General features: G+C 62.6%; 3 protein-coding genes across 4 annotated transcripts in view; 1 reads left to right on the forward strand and 2 right to left on the reverse strand.

The window, feature by feature from the left end:
• Positions 1-59: 59 nt before the first annotated feature.
• On the reverse strand, positions 60-15,898 carry BLTP2 (bridge-like lipid transfer protein family member 2). Its single transcript, XM_080377156.1, has 39 exons — positions 15,744-15,898; positions 14,671-14,800; positions 14,359-14,405; positions 13,915-14,077; positions 13,717-13,835; positions 12,833-12,893; positions 12,429-12,627; positions 12,176-12,299; positions 11,673-11,797; positions 11,520-11,587; positions 11,276-11,424; positions 10,906-11,024; positions 10,511-10,674; positions 10,095-10,359; positions 9,769-9,974; positions 8,513-9,608; positions 8,072-8,263; positions 7,775-7,977; positions 7,577-7,695; positions 7,283-7,503; positions 6,949-7,139; positions 6,764-6,863; positions 6,489-6,691; positions 5,874-6,168; positions 5,575-5,732; positions 5,266-5,472; positions 5,047-5,146; positions 4,669-4,851; positions 4,255-4,376; positions 4,021-4,176; positions 3,817-3,938; positions 3,552-3,732; positions 3,386-3,472; positions 3,171-3,281; positions 2,613-2,748; positions 2,245-2,369; positions 1,049-1,150; positions 832-966; positions 60-619 (listed from the first exon to the last, which is right to left on the reverse strand). The coding sequence occupies exons 1-39, from the start codon at positions 15,812-15,814 to the stop codon at positions 437-439; spliced, it is 6,738 nt and encodes a 2,245-aa protein (XP_080233282.1). The 5' UTR covers positions 15,815-15,898; the 3' UTR covers positions 60-436.
• Positions 15,899-16,098: 200 nt separating this feature from the next.
• Positions 16,099-18,560, reverse strand: SDF2 (stromal cell derived factor 2; the record flags this gene model as incomplete). Its single annotated transcript, XM_080377560.1, has 3 exons — positions 16,099-16,950; positions 17,983-18,179; positions 18,278-18,560. 3 exons carry the CDS (start codon positions 18,558-18,560, stop codon positions 16,663-16,665), a joined length of 768 nt encoding a protein of 255 aa, XP_080233686.1. The 3' UTR covers positions 16,099-16,662.
• SUPT6H (SPT6 homolog, histone chaperone and transcription elongation factor) overlaps positions 18,488-19,365 on the forward strand; it is a 30,261-nt gene continuing 29,383 nt past the window's right edge. The window contains exon 1 of one of the 2 annotated variants that reach the window (XM_080377174.1): positions 18,488-18,578. The gene's annotated coding sequence lies outside the window, so the exon portion shown is untranslated. Of the gene's footprint in view, positions 18,579-18,668; positions 18,799-19,365 lie in introns of those variants that run through there. The other variant, XM_080377175.1, reaches the window with a different exon arrangement.

Raw genomic sequence — 19,365 nt, forward strand, 5'->3', positions numbered from 1 at the left:
CGGGACGGGGGACACAGCCCTGAGCCTGGGCAAGTGATGAGCCGCTGACCCAAAGCGTGTTCCAAATTAAAAACTCTTTTATTTAAACTCTCTCCCGTTCCCCTTTCTCCCAGCCTGGAGCGATCCTGCTGCTTCCCCAGGCCCTGGGGCTAGGCCCAGCACCCGCAGAGCAGGGAGGGGGGATGCTCACAGGGGTCCTTGGCACGGGGGTCCGTGCCCCACAAAGCGGCCTCGGAGCACGCTGCGCCCCACATCCCTGTGCTGCTGCACCCCTGCCCCACAGCAATGGGGCTGCCAGGGGCCTGTGCGTGGCTAACCCCCGCCTCGGGCATTGCTGTGTCGAGCAGCACAGCCCCCCCCACCATAGGGGTGCACCTCCAGAGCAGGGGAGCACAGAGCCCCCCCCAGTCCCTTCCCGGCCTGCCGGGTGCTGCCGTCACTTGCGCCTGCCAAAGATCGACTTCTTGCTGGGGTTCTTCTCACCCACACTCAGCCCAATGAGCAGACGCGCCTTCTCATCCTCCTCCTGCTGCTGGATGGTCCCGTCTGATTTGTTCTCCAGCTTTCCCCGGGCCTCTGCGCCTGCTGCCGGCTTCAGGCGTAGCTTCTCTTTGATCACCTGCCCCAGGATTTAGGGGGCTCAGCACCCCATGGTTGCACCCAGGCCCCTCAGCATGGGCGAGAGCCTGAGCTTCTGAGCCAGCATGGCTGCTTCCCGCTCCAGAGAACATGCCACCCACCATGGGGTTACCACCTCCATCCTGGGCAGAGCAGCTCTGGCAGCCTCCCTGCAAGCGGCAAGGAGGCACCGCGGGCTGGGGCCCCACATACCTGTGCCACCAAGGCTTTGCGGCTGTCCCTCTTCACCGCCATGGCGAAGTCCAGCCACGTCCATGTGTTGTTGTGGTACTCCAGGCACGGCAGCACCAGGTTCAGGTCGCCCCAGTCCACACTGTTTTTCTCCCCCTAGGTGACAGGGGTATCAGGGACAGTGCCCTAGGCCACCTGTGCCCCCTCCCCAGCATGCCCTGCCCCACCAGCCCCGCACCTTGTAGCTGACGCAGAGCGGCACCTGTGGGATCTTGATGTAGATGAAGGAGTTGTTCATGGCTGCGCGCTCCTTCATCTTGTCGATGTCATCCACGGGATGCTGGGGACAGAGCAGGAGCCGTGAGCAGAAGGGAAGGAGAGGGAACGCGGTGAAAGTTTATTAAATTGACTGCTGCTGATGCAAAACTCTTTGTGTTTAACTAGGAATTGTTTAACTTGGACAGGGCGCTCAGGGAGTTGAAGAACAACTTTAAGGAGCAGGTAGTGTTTGTCCTGGCCCCCCTGAACAAACAAGACAGGAGCAGAACCATCCAGACAATTATAGTGTGCAGCTGTGTCACAACCACCAGTGGGTCACAACTACCACGCTCAGGTGTCTGGCCAAAGTCCCAGCCGCGCGTGAACCTTACGAATCAAAAGACGCTGCACGCCTGCACTTGGCATAAACTTAAAAGCTTGCTTACACTACTAGGTATGTAAACTTTTTCACTGAGTAGAGGTGGGCAAGCTGCGGGACTGGGCCAGAAGCCTCACCTATGGGTGGATGCACCACATAGGAACTGCCCATTTCCCACTGGACTCCAGGTGCCAGCAGCAACAGGGTTCCCAGCTGAAGCATGGGCCTGGATGATGTTAAGGTGGTAACTGCTGATGTCTCCTTTTCTTAGTCTCTGTGACGCTTCGCATTATGATATGCAATCAAATCAAATCACGATTTGATGCTCTGCTGCTCTTGCTCTTTTATCATATTGCACATCACACCTAGTATGTTTCCTTTTATCATATTGCATGCTATTTACCTTTATTGTATTGCAATATAATGAACTGCATTTATTTTTATATTTGATTTGGTGTCCATTTTTGCTCGGTACACAGTCAGTCAGCAAAACTGGGGGGACAGCCAGGAACCAGCTGGGAAGGGACAGCTGGGCACTAGGCCATGGCATTGCTTCACCAGGGAGAGGTGAGAGCTGCTCTGGTGTGGTGTTAGAAAAACAAGATGCTGCAACGATCACATCAAGCACGCAGGTGCTTGGCTGTAAAGGACGCAAATTCTCATGGCGGGAGGGAGCAGGAGAAAATGGGACAGGCAAGCGGGTGGAGGACATGGCTTCCCAGCCCTACAGCTGAGGGACAAGACAGGCTCCACAGTGGGGCTCTCCCAGATTCCCCCCTCCAAGCAGCAGCAGGTACCTCGGGTGCTTTTCGGAATGATCTCCTGACCCCTGACGTCCGATTCAGTCCCTGAGTGACTCCCTTCCCTGGGCCCAGCGAGTCATCGGCCACGATCAGCTGCCGCGGCTTCACCACGGGGATCCCTGGGACAAACAGGGTGGGAGGCGGTGGCTGGGGTCCGGCTGGGGGTTAGCCATGACCCAGACCCCTCTCCAGCTTCTCTGCTCTCTCCACCAGCTCCCCGCCCGCAGGGGAGATCATGAATCCCTATTCCTCGATGCGTGTCCTGCCAGCAGCCACCCACAAACAGATCCTGAGCTCGCAGCCAGAGCTGCTCAAGGACAGCGCTTGGGTGCCAGGGAGGAGGGCGATCACGAGTGTCTCACCTGTTGTCACCAGCTTAGATTTGTCTTCCTCATCCCCCACCTCCTCCTCCTCCACATTGCGACCAGGGAAGAAGAAACCCATCATCCTGTGGAAGAACTGGTGGGTGAGCTGGATGGTGAGGGGTACCACGTTCACCTGTGGGGAGAGATGTAGAGGACGGAGACAGTGGGTTGTTTTGACATTGATAATGTGCAGCTGTGATCCTGCAGCAAAGACATAAATAACTTTGAGGGAGTATGAGAAGAAACCTGGATGAGACAGAAGCAAAGGAGGAATGTGATCTAACCTCTAGAAGATAAGGAAATGGCATGAACAGCAGAGAGTAGCCTGTAGTGAACAGCAGCTGGGTGCGTGGACAGTAGAGTTTGAGCAATAATGAAGCTTTTAGCAGTGCATGTACGGAGTATAAACTTAGAAAAGCTGCAACTAACAATAAAGGCCTTTGCTTCACAATCCTGACAAAGTCCATGCCTCGTACGCCACAAAGAGAGGCAGGTCAGAGCCTGGCACACGCTGCTGGCGCCCCACCAGGACCCTACCACCCCCCAGTCCGGCACCTCAAAGTGCTCCTTGATGGAGATGCCTCCCACCGGCGGCCGGACCTTGCTGAAAATCCTCAGCGCCAGCTGGCGCCCGGACTGGCAGGAGCTCTGGGGACGCAGCACCACCTGCAGGGAAGAGGACGGGTGGCCGGCATGAGGACAGGCCACCCTGGCCAGGCCACTCGTGGGTCCCCTGGGTGGCAGGGCTGGTCCCCCAGGCTGCCACTTGCCTTGTACACCGCGTTGGGCAGGAGGTTGTTCATAGTGACCCAGCCCAGTTCCAGCAGATGCTCGGCCGTGTCATCAGACTTGTTGACCTGCACACACAGTCCTGTCAGCTCCGCGCATCCCGGGCCCTGGCTTGGGGGCTGCGGGTGCCACCAGCCGGCTCGGTACCTTGCTGTAGAGGAAGCGCTGGAGCTCCAGCTCGGCTATGCCCAGCTGCCCGTCCTCCTCTGTCAGGCGCCAGCGTGCCTGGGCGAAGTAGAATTCAGTCCGCCGTGCCACGCTCACGTCCTCCGGCTGCTTTCGCAGCTCCATCTTGTTGGCTCGCTGCAGCTGGAAGTCCTTGAAGCACCTGCAGCAGAGAGGGAAGTGCTGGGACGTGGGAGCCCTGGAGTAAGGGGGACACAATGCTGGGGAAGCCAGAGATGGCCCCTACCTGATCAGTATGTTCAGCTCCTCACTCTCCAGCTGCAGGTCAGCTTTCTCCTGGCTCAGCTGCTGCTGCAGCCTGTGGTTGAGGTCGAGCAGGCTCTCATTTTTGCTGTCATCCTGCAGGGACTGAAGGACAGACAACCCTCAGCACTCTCTTGCCCAGAGCAGGGACCCTGGGGAGCCAGGTGCTGCCTGGATGCGGGCTCACCTTCACATTGGAGTACATCTGCTTCTCCAGCTGCCGGATCTGGGCAACGTGCTGCCTCACGGCCTCTTGCAGGTGTAGGATACTGCTGCGCTGTTCCTCTGGGTTGCTGGAGATTTCCAGCTGGAAGCGCACCCGCTGTTTCTTCTCGCTGTGCTCCTGGACATGGGGATAGGGGAAGGTTAGGATTGCCCTGGGTGCAGTGAGTGACACGGTGACCTGAAGCCTTGTGGGTACCTTGCGTTTGGGCTCCACATGCAGCAGCAGGTTGTTAACTATGTCAAGGATCATGGCATACTGTGCGGGGTTGGTGGAGATCTCCAGGTCGTGATGGATCAGTGTGAACGTATCCACAGCTCCTGCAGGAACCAAGGGCAAGTGGGGCCTCAGCATGGCCAGAAATGGGATTTATGTGGGGCCCAGCCAGAGATGGAGAGGGATGGGGAATGATCCAAGCTGTTGTTGCACTGGCTCCAGCAGGCACAGCATGTCCAGCATCATTTGGTGCACTGCCACATGGCTGGGGACCCCCCTCCTGTATGCAGCCCTCCGATCTCAGCAAAGCCGAGACAGACCATCCCTGGACTCAGCTGGCACCTGTGCGTCAGCCCAAAGCTCTACCCCCAAGACACACTGTCTGGATGTACCCACCTTCCTGCTTCTTCAGCAGGTCTTCCTTCTCCTGGTTGGCAGGAGTCTCGGGGGGCTTTATCTGCGTGGCCAGCTCGGGGTCGATGTCATGGCTGTAGCTAATATAGTACATGCGGCAACTGCAGCGAGAGATGATCCTCTGTACCTGTTGGGTCTGCTGGGCTTCCGAGGGCTGGTTCCAGTCTAGGGACAGGCAGGGGGACCAGGGTCAGAGCACCACGTCCTGGCACATTGGGGACACCCCAGCACAAGGCTCAGAGCTTTGGCCAGCGCCTGGAGATGGCCGGGGATGAGCCAGGTGCTCTCAGCTTCACCAGCCTTGGGGTCCCACGCAAGCAGGACTGGGGCAGGCACAGCAGCCAGCTCTGCAGGCAGTACCTGTGGTGGTGCTGACCATGCCCCCCACCGCCTGCCCACTCTCCATCAGCTCCTGCACCGAGTCCAGGCTCCGTTGCCGATGCTCCTCAATATTTTTCACCTGGGGAGGCAAGGAGCCACTGCTGGCTGTCGCCGCTCTCCTTGCCTTGGCCAGGGCACTGGCAGCGCTGCCTGCCCCCCATGCAGCTCACCCATCAGAGCGCCCCCTGAGCTGCTCACCTCCAGCCAGAGCTGCCCGTGATCCCTCTCGGTGGGGCTGCTCTCTGTCGTGGCGAAGTACTGCATGCCATCCAGCAAGCAGGTCCACGATGTCTTCTGCTTCAGCGTGTCCCCATACCAGGCTGGGTGGTGCTGGCACTGCAGCAGCTGGGCCTTCGCGGCGGACACAATCACGCAGCCCTCTGTCTCTGCACCGCGCAGCACCATCTGCAGGGGGGAGAGACCCTGGGGGTCAGACGAGCCCCGGGGACAGGCACGGCCCCTCTCACAGCAAGGCCGTGGGAAGCGTGGGGAGCAGTAGGCTCATACCTGGCAGTTGACCAGCTCGATGAGGCAGTTGCGGTTGTAGATGTCATCGGTTTGGCAGGCGGCGATGCCACACAGCTGCTCACTGGCTCCCGACTCTTCCTCTGTGAAGACCACGAACTTGTCTGTCTCCTCAATGAGCTTCTGCAGCATGTAGGCTCCTGGGGAAGGAGAAAGGGTCAGTGTCATGCTGCGGAGGGCTGGCTGCGGGGGGCGACAGAGGGAAAACAGACATAGCTTTGGGCTGGCGTGCACATGGCTGGCTGTGGGTTCCCCCTTGCTGCCCTCCCTGCTGTGCTCACCCCCCGAGGAGGCTCTCTCGGGACGGCCGCTGGTGATGGGAGCGGTCACTCTGGCAGGGATGGAGTGAGCAGAGAGCGGGCCCCGCTTTGGCTTCTTGGCTTGCAGCTGCGTGTCAATCTTCAGCCCCTTCAGAGCCTCGGTGGACAGGTTGCGCTTGAGCACGGCTGCTTTCTTGTAGCCATCGTAGAGGCCGAAGGCAATGTCCCGGTTAGTGGTGGTCCAGGACGCCCGCAGGTCCACCAAGTGCAGCTGATGCGTGTGGAAACCATCATCTCCATCCCGCAGGGGCAGCTCCTGGGCACAGAGGGTCAGAGCCTCAGCATGGCAAAGCCACCCCCTCCCCCAGCCCCTGCCCACAGACCTCAGGCACAGGGGTCGGGAGCCCTGCAGGCAGGGTGGGGAGCAGAGCCCTCAGCAGGGACCATACCAGGGATGCTGCGGGTGGAACAGGGCATCCCTTTGGCCAGACCCTCGGGAGATCGGAGGTCCTGCAGGTCTGTCTCCTCCCCAGCCAAATCCTCACCCACAGCACCCAAAGACCAAGGTCCCCTTGTCCCAAGGGGATGCCATCAGGCTGGCACAGGCTGCCATGCCCGACATGTTTGCAGCAGTACCTCCTCAGCCGTGCGGTTGCTGTGCCGCTGGTAGGTGAGGGAGGACAGGCTCAGCAGATGGGTTTTCTTCACCAGGGTGTCGAGCCGGTGGTCGGCGTTCTCATCGCAAGTGGAGGCCATGAGGTGCACGGTGACCTGGCTCAGGTCGCTCACCATCTGTGTGATGCTCCACTCCGAGATGAGGCGTCGCATCACTGTGCCGGCTGGGGGACAGGGAGAGGGGTCAGCCGGGACCTGCGCAGCCTGCGAGTGCTGCTGGCAGGGTCCCCACTCACCTTGTGGAATGAGCCGCTGGGTGCCACGAGTGAAGATGTGCCCTTGGCAGCACTCCACCTGGATCCCCCGCTGCTGGGCGAAGGAGGCCCAGTAATGCACCTGCAAGGGAGCAGACAGCGGGGGCTGAGAGCCCAGCGCGGGCAAAGCGGGGAGGTAACACTGGACCCCCACCCCCAGGACTTGCCTGCAGCCGGGGGAAGAGCGCAGTATAAGACAGCTGCTTGTAATGCTGCCCCAGCTTCTTCTTACTGGGTCTCAAGTTGTTGAAGAGCTTCCCACGGCAGATGGGGCGCGTCACACTGGTCCACGTGGCCCAGAAGTTCTGCATCCAGCGGAGGGTGCTGCTGTAGAGCAGGATCCGGGGCTGGGAGTGTTCTGAGAATACACCTGCCGTCAGCCCGCACTGCGGGGCAGGGACACGGCAGCACTCAACCCAGGACTGAGAAGGATGACCAAAAGCAGCATGCCCCACCCTGTCCCCCTTGGCCCCAAGGGATCCCTGGGACATTGTCACCCACCCTCACTGGGCCGTGTCAGGTCCATCCGGATGGAGAGGTTGAGGTTCTCGGAGCGGAAGGCACGGTAGGAGTCGTACTGCTGCCCCACCGGCACCTCGGGCAGGAACTCAGGGGAGCGTAGCACCACGCCGTGGTGGTCATGGGGGTTCCCGTGGCACAGCCACTGCAGGTCCAGCGTCATGCACAGGTCAGGCAGGTGCAGGAAGCAGCAGTCATCATACCTGAATGGGGAGAGAGACCCTGGTTACCCCCCAGCGCTGGTGGCAGCCCCCGCGCTCCTGTGCCCACACTCACTTGGAGGCTGTCCGGACATTGATGTCCAGGTTGCCCTTGAAGACGAACTGCCCTGGCTTCCAGTGGAAGGAGAGGTGGTTCCACTCCCAGTGCATGTTCTCCGTGGTGTTGTAGGGGTCCTGCAAGGACAAGCGTGGAAAGAAGCAGGTGTGGGCTGACCCCACGCCGCGTTCTGCTCCCTCCCCCAGTGGCACCCACCTCGGTGGCCAGCTGGTGCAGGTTGGCCTGTTCAATGTCCATGTGCCAGTCCCCGTGGAAGAGAAGGCGGCTCTTGTCCCACCAGGGCAATGGGGTGCTGGGGTCCTCTGAGGGCTTGGTGAGGAGATCCACGCACTGGCCGATCAGGGTCCAGGCTGGGTCCCAGCAGGGTCCCCACACGATGGTGTACTGGGAGATCTCAGCTGGGGACACAGAGGTTGGCTCAGCCCTTTGCACGTCCCACAAAGCCCCATCCCCACCCCGGCATAGAGCCCCCTCTGTCCCTCCAGCTCTTACAGTGAAAGTCGTGGTAGAACTTCAAGGGTGGCATGTTCCTCTCCACTGTCGCATCCCCCCAGGGCAGGCCCAGCTTTAGGACCTGGCAGCGCCGGGAGCAGGCCTGCCCGCACTGCTCGGCTCCGATCAGCCGGCCGGAGAGCTGCCAGTTCCGGATCTCAAAGAGGTAGCGAGGGTAGTCACGGATCCGCACTGCAGGGTGGAGGAAGGGCTGAGAGATGGGGCAGCCAAGGGACACTGCCCCGCTCCCCCACTCTGCTCCACAGCAGGAGCCGCTGTCCTGTCACATCTCTGCTCCCTTCCCGCTCCCTTGAACCTCCAAAAATAATTTTCTCTGCTTGGTTACACATCACATGGTGCCGGCAGGTCCCTGTCCTGGGAGACCAGGCCACGCAGCTACCATGCCATCCTCCAAGGGCACCCTCACACAAAGCGACTCACCAAAGAAGCTGCCAACTCTGCCCTTCATCATGCGGCACCACTGGGTGACCATCTCCAGACCCTCGGGGGGGAACGGGCTGACACCATCTATGTCCCTCATCTGCTCCAACACACGTTCTGTGCCATGGAAGGACTCATCAGCCATGGCCACCAGCTCCAGGTGGGCCAGCGTCCAGGTGAGGAGGGCCCTCCGCATGGGCGTGTTGGCATACAGGCGCCGCGAGCGCTGGATGTAGATCTCGATGTTCTTCTTCTCCAGTGAGGCGTAGAGCTCCTCGATCTTGCGGGCAGGCAGCAGCTCGCCATGCTGCTTGCGCAGCGCGGCCACCTTGGCATCCAGCAGCTGCAAACGCTTGGCGCTCTCCTTGCTTTCATCCTTCATCAGCTCGTAGTTGTCCCGTAACTTGACCTCGAAGACATCATCCAGGAAGACCCAGGAGAAGTGCGTCACTTTGAGCAGGAGGTCGGGGGGCAGCGCCGTGCTGGCAGGGCGCCCGCGCCGATGCAAGCCTTTCAGCCACTTCTGCACGCCCACGGCAGCATCTAGCGTGTGGGAGAAGTCGTACTGGTAGGGGAACTCGATGGTCACGCTGGCAAAGGAGAAAGCCCAGCCACGGTTGCGAAGGGTGCGCAGGGTGGGGAAGGCGCAGCGGTGCAAGATGACCTCTTCCAGCTCTGGCAGCAGCTTCACCTCCACCTCCTTGAAGCTGAAGATGCTGTGTCCGTCAAAGCCAGCGGCCAGCTCGGGACAGTAGCCATGCAGGGCACCGCCGTGCCAGCTCACAGAGGTCCGTTCAGCTGCCAGGCTGATGTAGTTGGCCTCAGAGACAAAGGCTGTGAGCTTGGCAGAGCTCAGCTCCAGTGACAGGGACAGGAGTCTTTTGGGGGGGGTCCCATCTGCCTGGAGGGGCCCCGGTGTCTCAGTAGGGGTGGCTGGGTGGGATACTGGGCTCTCTGGGGGCAGGGAGGAAGATGTCCTGTGGCCGAGGGCGCTCTGCAAGGCTTCATGGCACTGCAGGGTGGCCAGGGTGTGATGGTACAAGTGCATGTGGTCAGGTGGGCTCCACAGCACTGCCAGCCCCTCGCCGCACTGCACCTACAGCAGAGAGAGCGAGCAGGCACCAAGTCACTGCCAGGTCCAGCACAGCCTCACTCTCCTCTCCAGCGCCTTTTGGTGCCAGCCAATCCTCCCCCTGCCCCAGCCACCCCAGTCCCACCAGTCTAGGATAAAGCAGAGACAGGACACCCAAACCAACCTCCAGGGAGCGGATGCTGCTGTGGTATGTGACGGAGAGCATGGAGAGGTTGGCCACTGGGTTGGGGATGGCAGGAGCTTTGCAGCATGGCTGCATCTTCTCTGTGATGCTCTTCACCAAGGCCAACACCATGCCCTGGACGCTGACTGTGCAGCTCTCAGCGCTCCCCAGGATGGTCAGTGTGTCCAGCCGCAGCTCCAGGGCACCTAGAGAGATGGCACGTCAGCGCTGGTGGCACAGAGGTGGAACACCACAACAAACCAGGTTCCTCTGACCACAGGGCTGTTCTAGGACAGTCACCCGGGATCAGCCTGGATGCTACTTACCCACTAGGGCTGAGAGTGTGAAAAGGTTCACATCCTCCACCTTCAAATCCACCTTCCAGAGCAGCCCCCAGGGCTCGCCGGAGGCAGAGGGAGGCTGCTTGGCAAGCTCAGCTCCGTGGGGCCGCAGGCAGAACAGGGGCAGGACCCTGGCCAGGCACTCGGTGCAGGTGTCTGACGACTCCACTTGCAACCCCCGGATGGTGCAGTCCAGGAAGAGTGTGTCTGACTGGGCACTGGACATACCCAGGGGCTGGTTGTAGCTGCCCTGCAGGACAGGGGCAGGACAAATAGAATGGTCACTCTCAGGCTGCAGGATGTCCCCGGGCCACCATGCGTCCCTGCACCACCCACATGGAGTTGAGGACAGGCAGCTCCCTGCTGAGAGCCACCCCTCACCCCTTCGGCTCACCCCTCACCTGCAGGTTGAAGGAGTCGAGGATGAGGGCTTCTCCCCACACATGCATGTTGGGGGGATGCGGGGCACGCTGGATGTGCGAGTCCTTGCCCACGCGCCAGCAGAGGTGGTCCACGGCCAGCACCGCTCGCTGGTGCACGCTCTGCGGCCGCAGGTGCTGGTAGTCTGCAGGCAGACAGGAGGGAGGGGAGCGGGCAGAGCTCGCTGCTGCCTGCCCAGCTGCCTCCAGATAGGGGCAACCCAGGCAGGGGTCCACAACCCCTGGCCAGAGATAGACGTAGGCAAGCACAAAGGTGGCACAGCTCTCCCCATTCCTGTCCTGGTGCCCCTCTGGCAGAGCCACCGACCCCCAGGAAGAGCCCAGGAGCCACCCTGGTGCCACCTGCCAGCCCATACCTGCAGAGATGGAGTTGAAGCCCAAGGCGAAGGGTGGCGTGTCCCCCAGCTGCACTGACACATTGACGTTGGACAGCGAGGCACACAGGATGATGGGCGCTATGATCTGGGGATAGCTCCTGCACGGGACAAGCAAGGACAGGCTGTTCCCGAGGTGCTGTGTCCCACAGAGCCTGGCAGGGAGCAGGCCCAGAGGGGCACCCTGTCCACATGGATCCCCAACCGCCTGCCACCCTCCAGACCAGCCATCTCATCCCACAGGCTGTGCACAGGGTGGGGAAGGTGCTAGGTGCCGGGGCACCCTACTGGAGCACGGCAGGCAAGAGGAAATGAGCTGCAATACCAGCAGCTGTGCCAAGGCCAAATTTACCTTCCCTTGTGCCCTTGGCTGGGGACAGGTACTGCCTGGCACCTGCATTCCTGTGCCAACAGGCCCAGCCAGTGCGAAAACTCTTGGTGGCGGTAGTGGATGATGCAGGTGTTGAGCAGCACAGCAGCTGAGAGGTCAATGGCTGTGACCTAGAGCAGGGAGAGGGCCAGGTGGCAAAAAAACTTGTGCCAGAAGCCAAACCAGCCACCCCTGGGGGACTGGAGCATGCCCAGTGCTCACTCACCTGCACACTGGTCTTCAAGGAGTTGAGGCACACGATGCGCTGGCGGCTCTGGGACAGGAGAAGGCCATCTACGGAGAGACAGAAGCAGAAGTGACGGGTGGTGGAGGGCAGTGACAGCAGCTCTGACCCGTGGGCACCCTCCTGGCTACTTGCCCTCCAGCTGGAGCTCTACACTCATTTGGTCCAGGTCTGAGGTGGGCGTGAAGTTGCGCAGTGGGATCTGCTCCTCTTCATGCTGATATAGAAACTGCAGCAGCTTCAGGCTCCAGGTGAGGTGCCTGTAAGAAGCAAGGAGTCACTGCCAGAAAGGAACGGCACTGTCACGTCCTCCACCTCCCCAGCTCTCATCCCCAGCTGACTGGCACACTGGCATGGACAAAGATACCGGCCAGCGCTCAGCTGCAGCCCAGACCAGCCCTCTCATCCCATCAAAGGATCCCATCAGGCTGTCCCCACCAGCTCACATGCCTCCCTCCTTCCCCAAGAGCCTGTCCCCAGGCCAAGCTCAGTCCTTCCCGCTGGGGTGAGCTCTCAGACTCACTCTCTGTGGTCTGGCAGAGCAGGGGATGAGCAGGGAACAGCACAGTTGTCTCCGGGTCCGTGTCCCCATGGCTAATCAGGGCTAGGCCAGCCTCCCTCTCCACCTGCCTCCTTACCTCTTCTGGCTGTTCATAGACAGCACCACGCTGGTGTTCTCCAGCTTCACTTCCACCCTCCTGGGGATGAGCTGCAGCGTGTCCCTGCTCAGCAGGGACAGGGACTTCAGGGGCTCCCCAGGGCCTGGGGACAGACACAGAGTGACAGGAAGGCCCAACCCCCCAGGGTGCTGCAGTGGGACAGAGCTGAATCTCTCTGGCTCCAGTGCAAGTGTAGGGGCTGGCACCCCCCTACCCTGTCCCCTTCCCTGACCTGTGCGGGGCTGTTCCTCTGTGCTGCTGCGCCAGGCGCCGGCAGTGACGCAGCGCAGCAGTGGGCTGCAGAACAGCCCTTCGTGCAGCTCTGCCTGCAGGGTCCGGACGCGCAGCCTGACGCCCACCAGCCGCCGCTTGCTGCTGATCTCCAGCGAGAGCGAGAGCGCCAGGGCCAGCTCTGCCAGGCAGGTGTCATCCTGTATGGGGACACAAGGAGTGCGCAGGGAGCCACCCAACTCCCTGGCAGCAGGTGCTGTAGGTGAAGCACTGGGCACAGCAGGGAGCCCAGAGCCTTGCAGCATTGCCCAGCCTCGGGGACGCGCTGGAACAGGTCCCCAGGGTATCCCAGAGAGCCAGAACCCAGGCTCAGAGTGTTGAATTTCTGCCTTCCCCAGTACTCACCAGCTGGCTGCTCCGGAGGACTTTGCTGTTCACCTTTGTCAGGCTCACCTCGCAGGTCAGGCTGAGAACAGAGAACAGACGGAGGATGCAGAACCTGCTGCCTCCTAACCAAGCCCCTGCCCTCTCTTTTCTGTGGGACACAGGGACCCATTAGGGATTAACCCCATTAGGGCTACGAAGATGATGAGGGGACTGGAACATCTCCCTCATAGGGAAAGGCTGAGGGAGCTGGGGCTGTTCAGCCCAGAGAAGACTCAGAGCGCATCTTATCAATGTATATAAGTATGTTAAGGATGAGTGTCTAGAGGACAGGGCCAAGCTCTTTTCAGTAGTGCCAAGCAACAGGACAAAGGGCAATCGGCACAAACTGCAACACAAGAAGTTCCATCTGAATATGAGGAAAAAGTTATTTTACTTGGAGGGTGACAGAGCACCGGAACAGGCTGCCCAGACGGGCTGTGGAGTCTCCCTCTCTGGAGACATTCAAAACCCACCCAGACACAACTCTGTGCAACCTGCTCTAGGTGAACCTGCGTTAGCAGGGGTTTGGACTAGATGATCTCCAGAGATCCCTTCTCAAGCCTGATCATTGTGTGATTCTGTGACCCAAGTCCCTGCTCCAAGTCCTCCCAAAAGCAGAGCACACCCTGTGCACAGTGCAGCAACTCGTCATTTGGAGAACACACAACTCAAACTTCCCGTGAAGGAAAAGGGACCAGACCAGCCTCAGAGGAGGTTAATGTGTCACATCACAGGTAACATGGGATGCTGCTGGGTGGGATGGAGAGAGGTGAGACACCACGTTGGGGTCAGAGGAGTCTCCCTGCCCCCTGGGACCCAGGGCCAGGCTGGGGAGGCAAAGCGGGGCTCGAGCACAGCGTTACCTCTTCCCATCGCCATTCAGCAGGAGACGTGTCTTGCTGGCGTGGATGTGCCAGAGAGACTCTGAGGTGGCCACATGCAGAACCATGATGTTGATGGAGTCCATGTGGATGGAAAAGAGCTGGGGGGAAGGTGCTACTGTGAGGGGTGTCCGACAGCAGTGCAGCCCACAACAGCCCCTCACTGAGCCAGTGCCTCACCTGGCTAAGGAGCCTCAGCAGGGAGGGTTTAAGAGTCAGGTCTGTTCTGCTTTCATTTCCATCAGCATCCCTGGGAGCCTCAGGGATGGACGGCTGGAACCCAGGGCCCTTCTGGAGATCTGTGCGGATTCGCACCTCGCCAAAACACAGCTCAAAGTAGCGCCTGTGGAAGAACAGCATGGGCAGCTTACAGGAGCTGGCACACAGCACACCTGGCCTCATTGTCAGGGATGTCCCCTGCCCTGGGGACATGCAGGACTGGCACAAGGGCATCAACAAGACACTGCCACCTCAAGGAAGAGTGATTCACTTCCACACAGAGCAAAGCACGGGGATATAGGGGCTGCAGAAAGGTGTAACAGCAGCAGAACCACAGTCAGTGGGGCCAGGAATAAGCCAGACCCCCCAGGAGAGCAGGGAAGGAGCTGGGGTGGGTGTACGTACGGCAGCTCCCGGCTCAGTTTACTGGAGATCCAGACGTTGTCTATCTCCTGCAAGGACACACAGGTAGGTCAGAGAAGAAACAACCAGGCTCTGCCTTGTGATGCTCATCCCATTCCCGCTCTGCTCCCAATGCCTGGCATCAAGCAGGGAGCAGCCCAAACCCCCAGGTTTGGCCGTGGGAAGGGCCTGGCACCAGCTGTGGGGCTCTGCAACCGCCGCTTGGCTGCAGGGATTTGCCACCAGCCCAGAGGTGAGGGCAGCCACCCTGCCTGCCCTCATCCGCCAGCGACTGTCCCTCGCCTGGGCACCCACCACAGTCTGCTGCTCCCGCTGGAACTTGAGGCTGATGTCCTGGGCCCAGAAGAAGCCGAAGGAGCCGATCTTCAGCTCCGCATGTAGCTTCTGCCGGCACCAGGTGACGGCCAGGCGACACGCCAGCCACCTGCGGGGACAGGTGGAAGACCAGGGTCAGTCTCCCCCCTGGGGCTGGGGCCCCTCTTTGCCTTTCAAACACCAGCCCCAGCACCCACAGCTGGATGGGAGCTCCCAGGGTCCGGCCCTACCGCCACAGGTGCCCCAAGCTGGGGCAGAGACCCTGCAGGGTCACCCCCCACAAGCCTTGACACCCCCCCACACCTCAGTCCTGAGGGCCCCCCTTGACCCCCCCACCCCCCTGACACCCTCCCACCCCCCTGCAGCCCCCCCATGCCCTGCACACTGCTCCTCCAACCCCAGGACCCCCCAAACCCCTGCAGGCTCCCCCCACCCCTTGACACCTCTCCCTCAGCCCAAAGTCCCCTTTATCCCCCTGCTGCCCCCCCAACATCTCCTCCTCAGCCCTGTGAGTCCCCCCACGCTGCCCTGTGCCCCCCCATGACTCCCGTGGGCCCTCTGACTACCCCCCTCCAGCCCTGTCACCCCCCAAAGCCCCCTGGCACCTCACTACCAGCCCATTGCCCCCCTCTTGACCCTTGTGAGCCCCTCCCAGCCCTGCCCCCCCCAAGCCTCCTGCCCCCCCACTGCCAGCCCTGAGGGGGCTCCCCTTGACCCCTGTTAGCTCCCCCCAGCCCTGTCACCCCTCCAAGCCCCCCTACACCCTTGTCACCCCACTGTCAGCCCCACGGGCCCCCCCTTCACCCCTGTGAGCCCCCCCCAAGCTTTGTCACGGCCCCAAGACCCCTGCCCACCCCACTGCCAGCCCCATGCCCCCCCCCCGTGACCACTGCGACCCCCCCCAGCCCTGCCAGCCCCACGCCCCCCCCCGTGACCATTGCGACCCCCTCCAGCCCTGTCACCCCACTGCCAGCCCCATGCCCCCCCTCGTGACCATTGCGGGCCCCCCCACCCCGCGCAGCGAGTCCCCCGTGGCCCCCCCCGGCTCTGACCGCGCCAGCAGCCCGGCGAGCAACGCGACGACGACGAGGCAGAGCAGCGCAGCGGGCAGCGGCGGCGGCATGGCGGCCCCCGGCCCCGCTGTGCACCCCCCACCCGCCCCGGCCCCGCCGCCGCCGCCGCCGCCGCCCGTGGGGCCGAGCGCCCGCGCACCCGGGGTGGCCGCTGGGAGGGGCGGGGCCGGGCCGGCGGCGCGGCAGGGCCGAGCGGCGCTTTCCCGGAGTGAGCGGCAGCGGCAGCGCCCCCCCGCGGCCAGCGCCGGGATGGGGCCGGGGGGGGCGGGCACCGGGGCCGGCCCCCAGCCCCGCTCCTGCGCTCCCCACCCGCACAAACAGCCACACCACAGCGCAGGGTTCAGCAGTTTTATGTCCGCAGGGCCCCGCTGGGTGCGGGGAGCGGTTTGGGGTACAGCGGGGGGGTACCGTGGCACAGCTCCCGGGGGACAGCATCCTTCGGGGGATCCTCGGCCAGAGGGAGCTACAGGGGAAGAAGGGGGGAGCTTGGGAATCTGCGCTGGGTCAGGTCTGGATGTTGGGCTCAGCTGCGTCAGGCGTGGACACTGTGCTCGGCTTTGGGTCAGGTCTGGATGTTCAGCTCAGTTTTGGGCCAGGTCTGGACGTTGGGCTCAGCTTTGTGCTGGATTTGGGATGTGGGGACCTGCTTTGGACTGGATCTTGGGCTCTGCTTTGGGTCAGGTCTGAACACTGGCATCTGCTTTGTGTCAGATTTGGGACACCGGGATCTGCCCCACATCAAATTCAGGACATTGGGATCTGCTTCACGTTGGACTTTGGGCTCTGCCACCTGACACGTGCCAGACCCAGGTGTGGGAACAGGGGCCATCCCCTGGGCTGAGCAGTCCCAAACACCACAGGGCAGCTCCCAGAGGCTTGGCGGCAGTCTGTCTGTCCATCACAACTCAGTGTGGTACTGCCTTGCTTTGAAGACCTCACTGGGCTGCATGAAGATGCCCTCCATCACCTTCCAGTAGTTATTCTGGCTGGAGGTGGCCATGCCGTGCACCTCCTTCTGCCCGTGGATGGGCCGCCCGTACTGCTCCCCCGTCACCGAGAGGAAGACGTCGGTGGAGGTGTGCTGGAAGCGCACCTCGCTGTCCCGCGCCCAGTAGGTCCCGCTGCACACCACTGTCCAGTCGTCCAGGTAGTCGCCCTCGCCGGCCTCCCCAAATGCGCTCACCTCCTTTGGGTGAAAAGGAGCTTGTTTGGGGGCTGGGATGAAGAGAGGGGGGGACCTGGGGTGTTGAGTTGGGCCCAGAGGGCAAGGAGATGGGCAGTGGAAGGGGCTGGGCCTGGGGAGCGAGGAGGGACCTGGTTGGGACTGGGGCTTTGTTGGGGCTTGGAGGGTCTGGTTGGGACTTGGATGCTGGTAGGAACTGGGGAACAAGGTGGGACTGGTAGGGACCTGGTCAGGACCAGGGAACAAGGCAGTGCTGGTAGGGATGTACAATCATTTAGGTTGGAAAAGACCTTTAAGATCATTGAATCCAACTGTTAACCCAGTACTACCACGGCCACCACTGACCCCATGTCCCCAGCTGCCACAGCTACATGTGATGACGATGTCACCACCTCCTCGGACAGCCTGTTCCAGGGCTTGACAATCCTTTCAGTGAAGGCATTTTTCCTAATATCCCACCTAAACCTCCCTTGGCACAACTTGAGGCCATTTGCTCTTGTCCTGTTTGGGACAGGAGGGCGCTGGCTGGGACTGGAAGGGACAGGGGGAACCCAGCAGGAACTAGGGGACAAGGTGGAGCTGGCTGTGGGACATAGGGGACTCAGTCTGGATTGGGGAACAAGACAAGAGCTGGTGGGGACACAGGGGACCTGTTTGGAACTGGTAGGGACAGGGAGAATCCAGCAGAGATGGGGGGACAAGACACGGCTGGCAGGGAAGGGGGGACCCGATCTGGACTTAGGAACAAGGTGGAACTGGTGGGGACACGGGGGACCTGTTTGGAACTGGTAGGGGCAGGGAGAATCCGGCAGGGACTGGGGGATAAGATGGGGCTGGCAGGGATGAGGGAATCCGATCTGGACTTGGGAACAAGGTGGAACTGGTGGGGACGTGGGGGAGAAGGGGGACCAAGTCAGGACTGGGACAACCCGGTGGGGACTCAGGGGACCGGGCAGGGCCCGGGTGACAAGGGCAGCCCGGCCGTGCCCGGGGAAGAAGGGGGGACCCCCGGTGGGGCCGGGATCCCGGGGGTACCTGATTTCCGGAGAGCGGGGAGGCAAAGCGGTGGCTGTGGAGGTTGCGGCCGGTGCCCAGGTGGGTGAGGCGGATGGCCTGCCCGCAGCGCACCGGCGTGCCCCGCTCGCACACCGCCGCCGTACGGCCCCGCACCCGCCAGTAGCTGTTCCCGTCATCCGCCGCCGACACCCCGGTCACCGACTGCTGCCCGCTGCCTGCGGAGGGGGGAGAACCGCGCTCAGGCCTGACCCGGCCCGGTGGGCGCGGGGGGGGGGGGGGGAGGGGTGCGGAGGGGGGGGGTGTCTCCCGTTACCGGAGCCGTAGCGCACATCGTGCGAGTGCAGGCGGACGTTGTGCCGCACGTTGAGCAGCTTCACCACGGAGCCGCAGGTAACGGGCCCGGGGCCGCCGCGCACCGCCGCGCCCAGCGCCGTGAGCACCAGCACCGGCAGCAGCACCCACCGCCCCACCGCCCCCATTCCCCCCCCTCCACGCCGCCGGAAGCGGAAGTAGCGCCGCTCCGCCCGGCCGGAGATCGCAGCTCGTCTGCTCCGCCCCCCCAACTCGCTCGCCGCCGCCGCCGCGGAGGCCTCCATTTTCCCTCGGCGCCTCGGGTAAGGCCGCGCCGGGCGGGCCGGGGCGAGCGGCGGGGCCGGGCGGGCGCTACCGGTTGGCGGGGGCGGGGCCGCGGGGGCCGCGTCACACGCGCTGGAACTGGCCGGGGCGGCTGTTGCCAAGGGAACAGCGGGGTCGCGCCGGGCCCGGGGTGGTTGCGGGGCCTCCGGGGCCTTCGGCGTTGGGCGGCTGCCGCGGGCCAGGGCCTCGGCGAGGGCGGTAAGGGCGGCGGGGACGCGCCGGTGCTTGGGGGCGGGCTGGGCTGAGGGCCCCGGTTGGCGGGGGGGCTGTGCGCGAGGGCAGCGGCGGCCCCGCCGGTCCCGGTTGCCGGCGGCGGGTGGGGCTGGCGGCGGCAGGAGCCTCCCGGGGCGGGGGCGCAGCGGGGTGACCCGGGCTGGGCCGGGGGCGGGGGCAAGCGGTGGGCAGCGGGCCCGCGGCCCGGGGAGTGGCTGCTCCCCCGGGGGACAGGGGGGTGCCGCAGCCCCCCGCCCACCGGAGCGGCCCGGCTCCCCGGTGGTGGAGGCCGCAACGGCCCGGGGGGCTGCAAAATACCGCTGACACGGTAGGAGGAGCTGGCGGAGGTCAGGCGGTGGACGGGGAGAGCGTCGGTTTGCTTTCCTGGAGGGGGAAGGATGCCTCTGACCTTTGTTTTCCAAGTCTGCTGGTGGTCCGGATCGCCCCGAGGGGTAACTCCCGGGGCTCCGCGTTGGGTTTTGCAAACTTCTCGCCGAGGCCCTCTGGGAAAAGCCATGGGGCAGCAGCCTGGGAAGGCCCTTTGGGGGATTA

Source organism: Falco punctatus, assembly GCF_963210335.1.
Source record: "Falco punctatus genome assembly, chromosome: 1".
Taxonomy (NCBI): Eukaryota; Metazoa; Chordata; class Aves; order Falconiformes; family Falconidae; genus Falco; species Falco punctatus.

Bases quoted from the DNA above. Each gene is read 5' to 3' on its own strand.
- BLTP2 (XM_080377156.1), bottom strand. From the start codon at position 15,814: ATGCCGCCGCCGCTGCCCGCTGCGCTGCTCTGCCTCGTCGTCGTCGCG. The intron at 12,300-12,428 runs GTCAGGGAAGGG...GTCTGTCCCCAG, and splicing joins AGAGGAACAGCCCCGCACAG to GCCCTGGGGAGCCCCTGAAG. The intron at 8,264-8,512 runs GTGAGTCGCTTT...TCCACCCTGCAG, and splicing joins CAGAGTTGGCAGCTTCTTTG to TGCGGATCCGTGACTACCCT.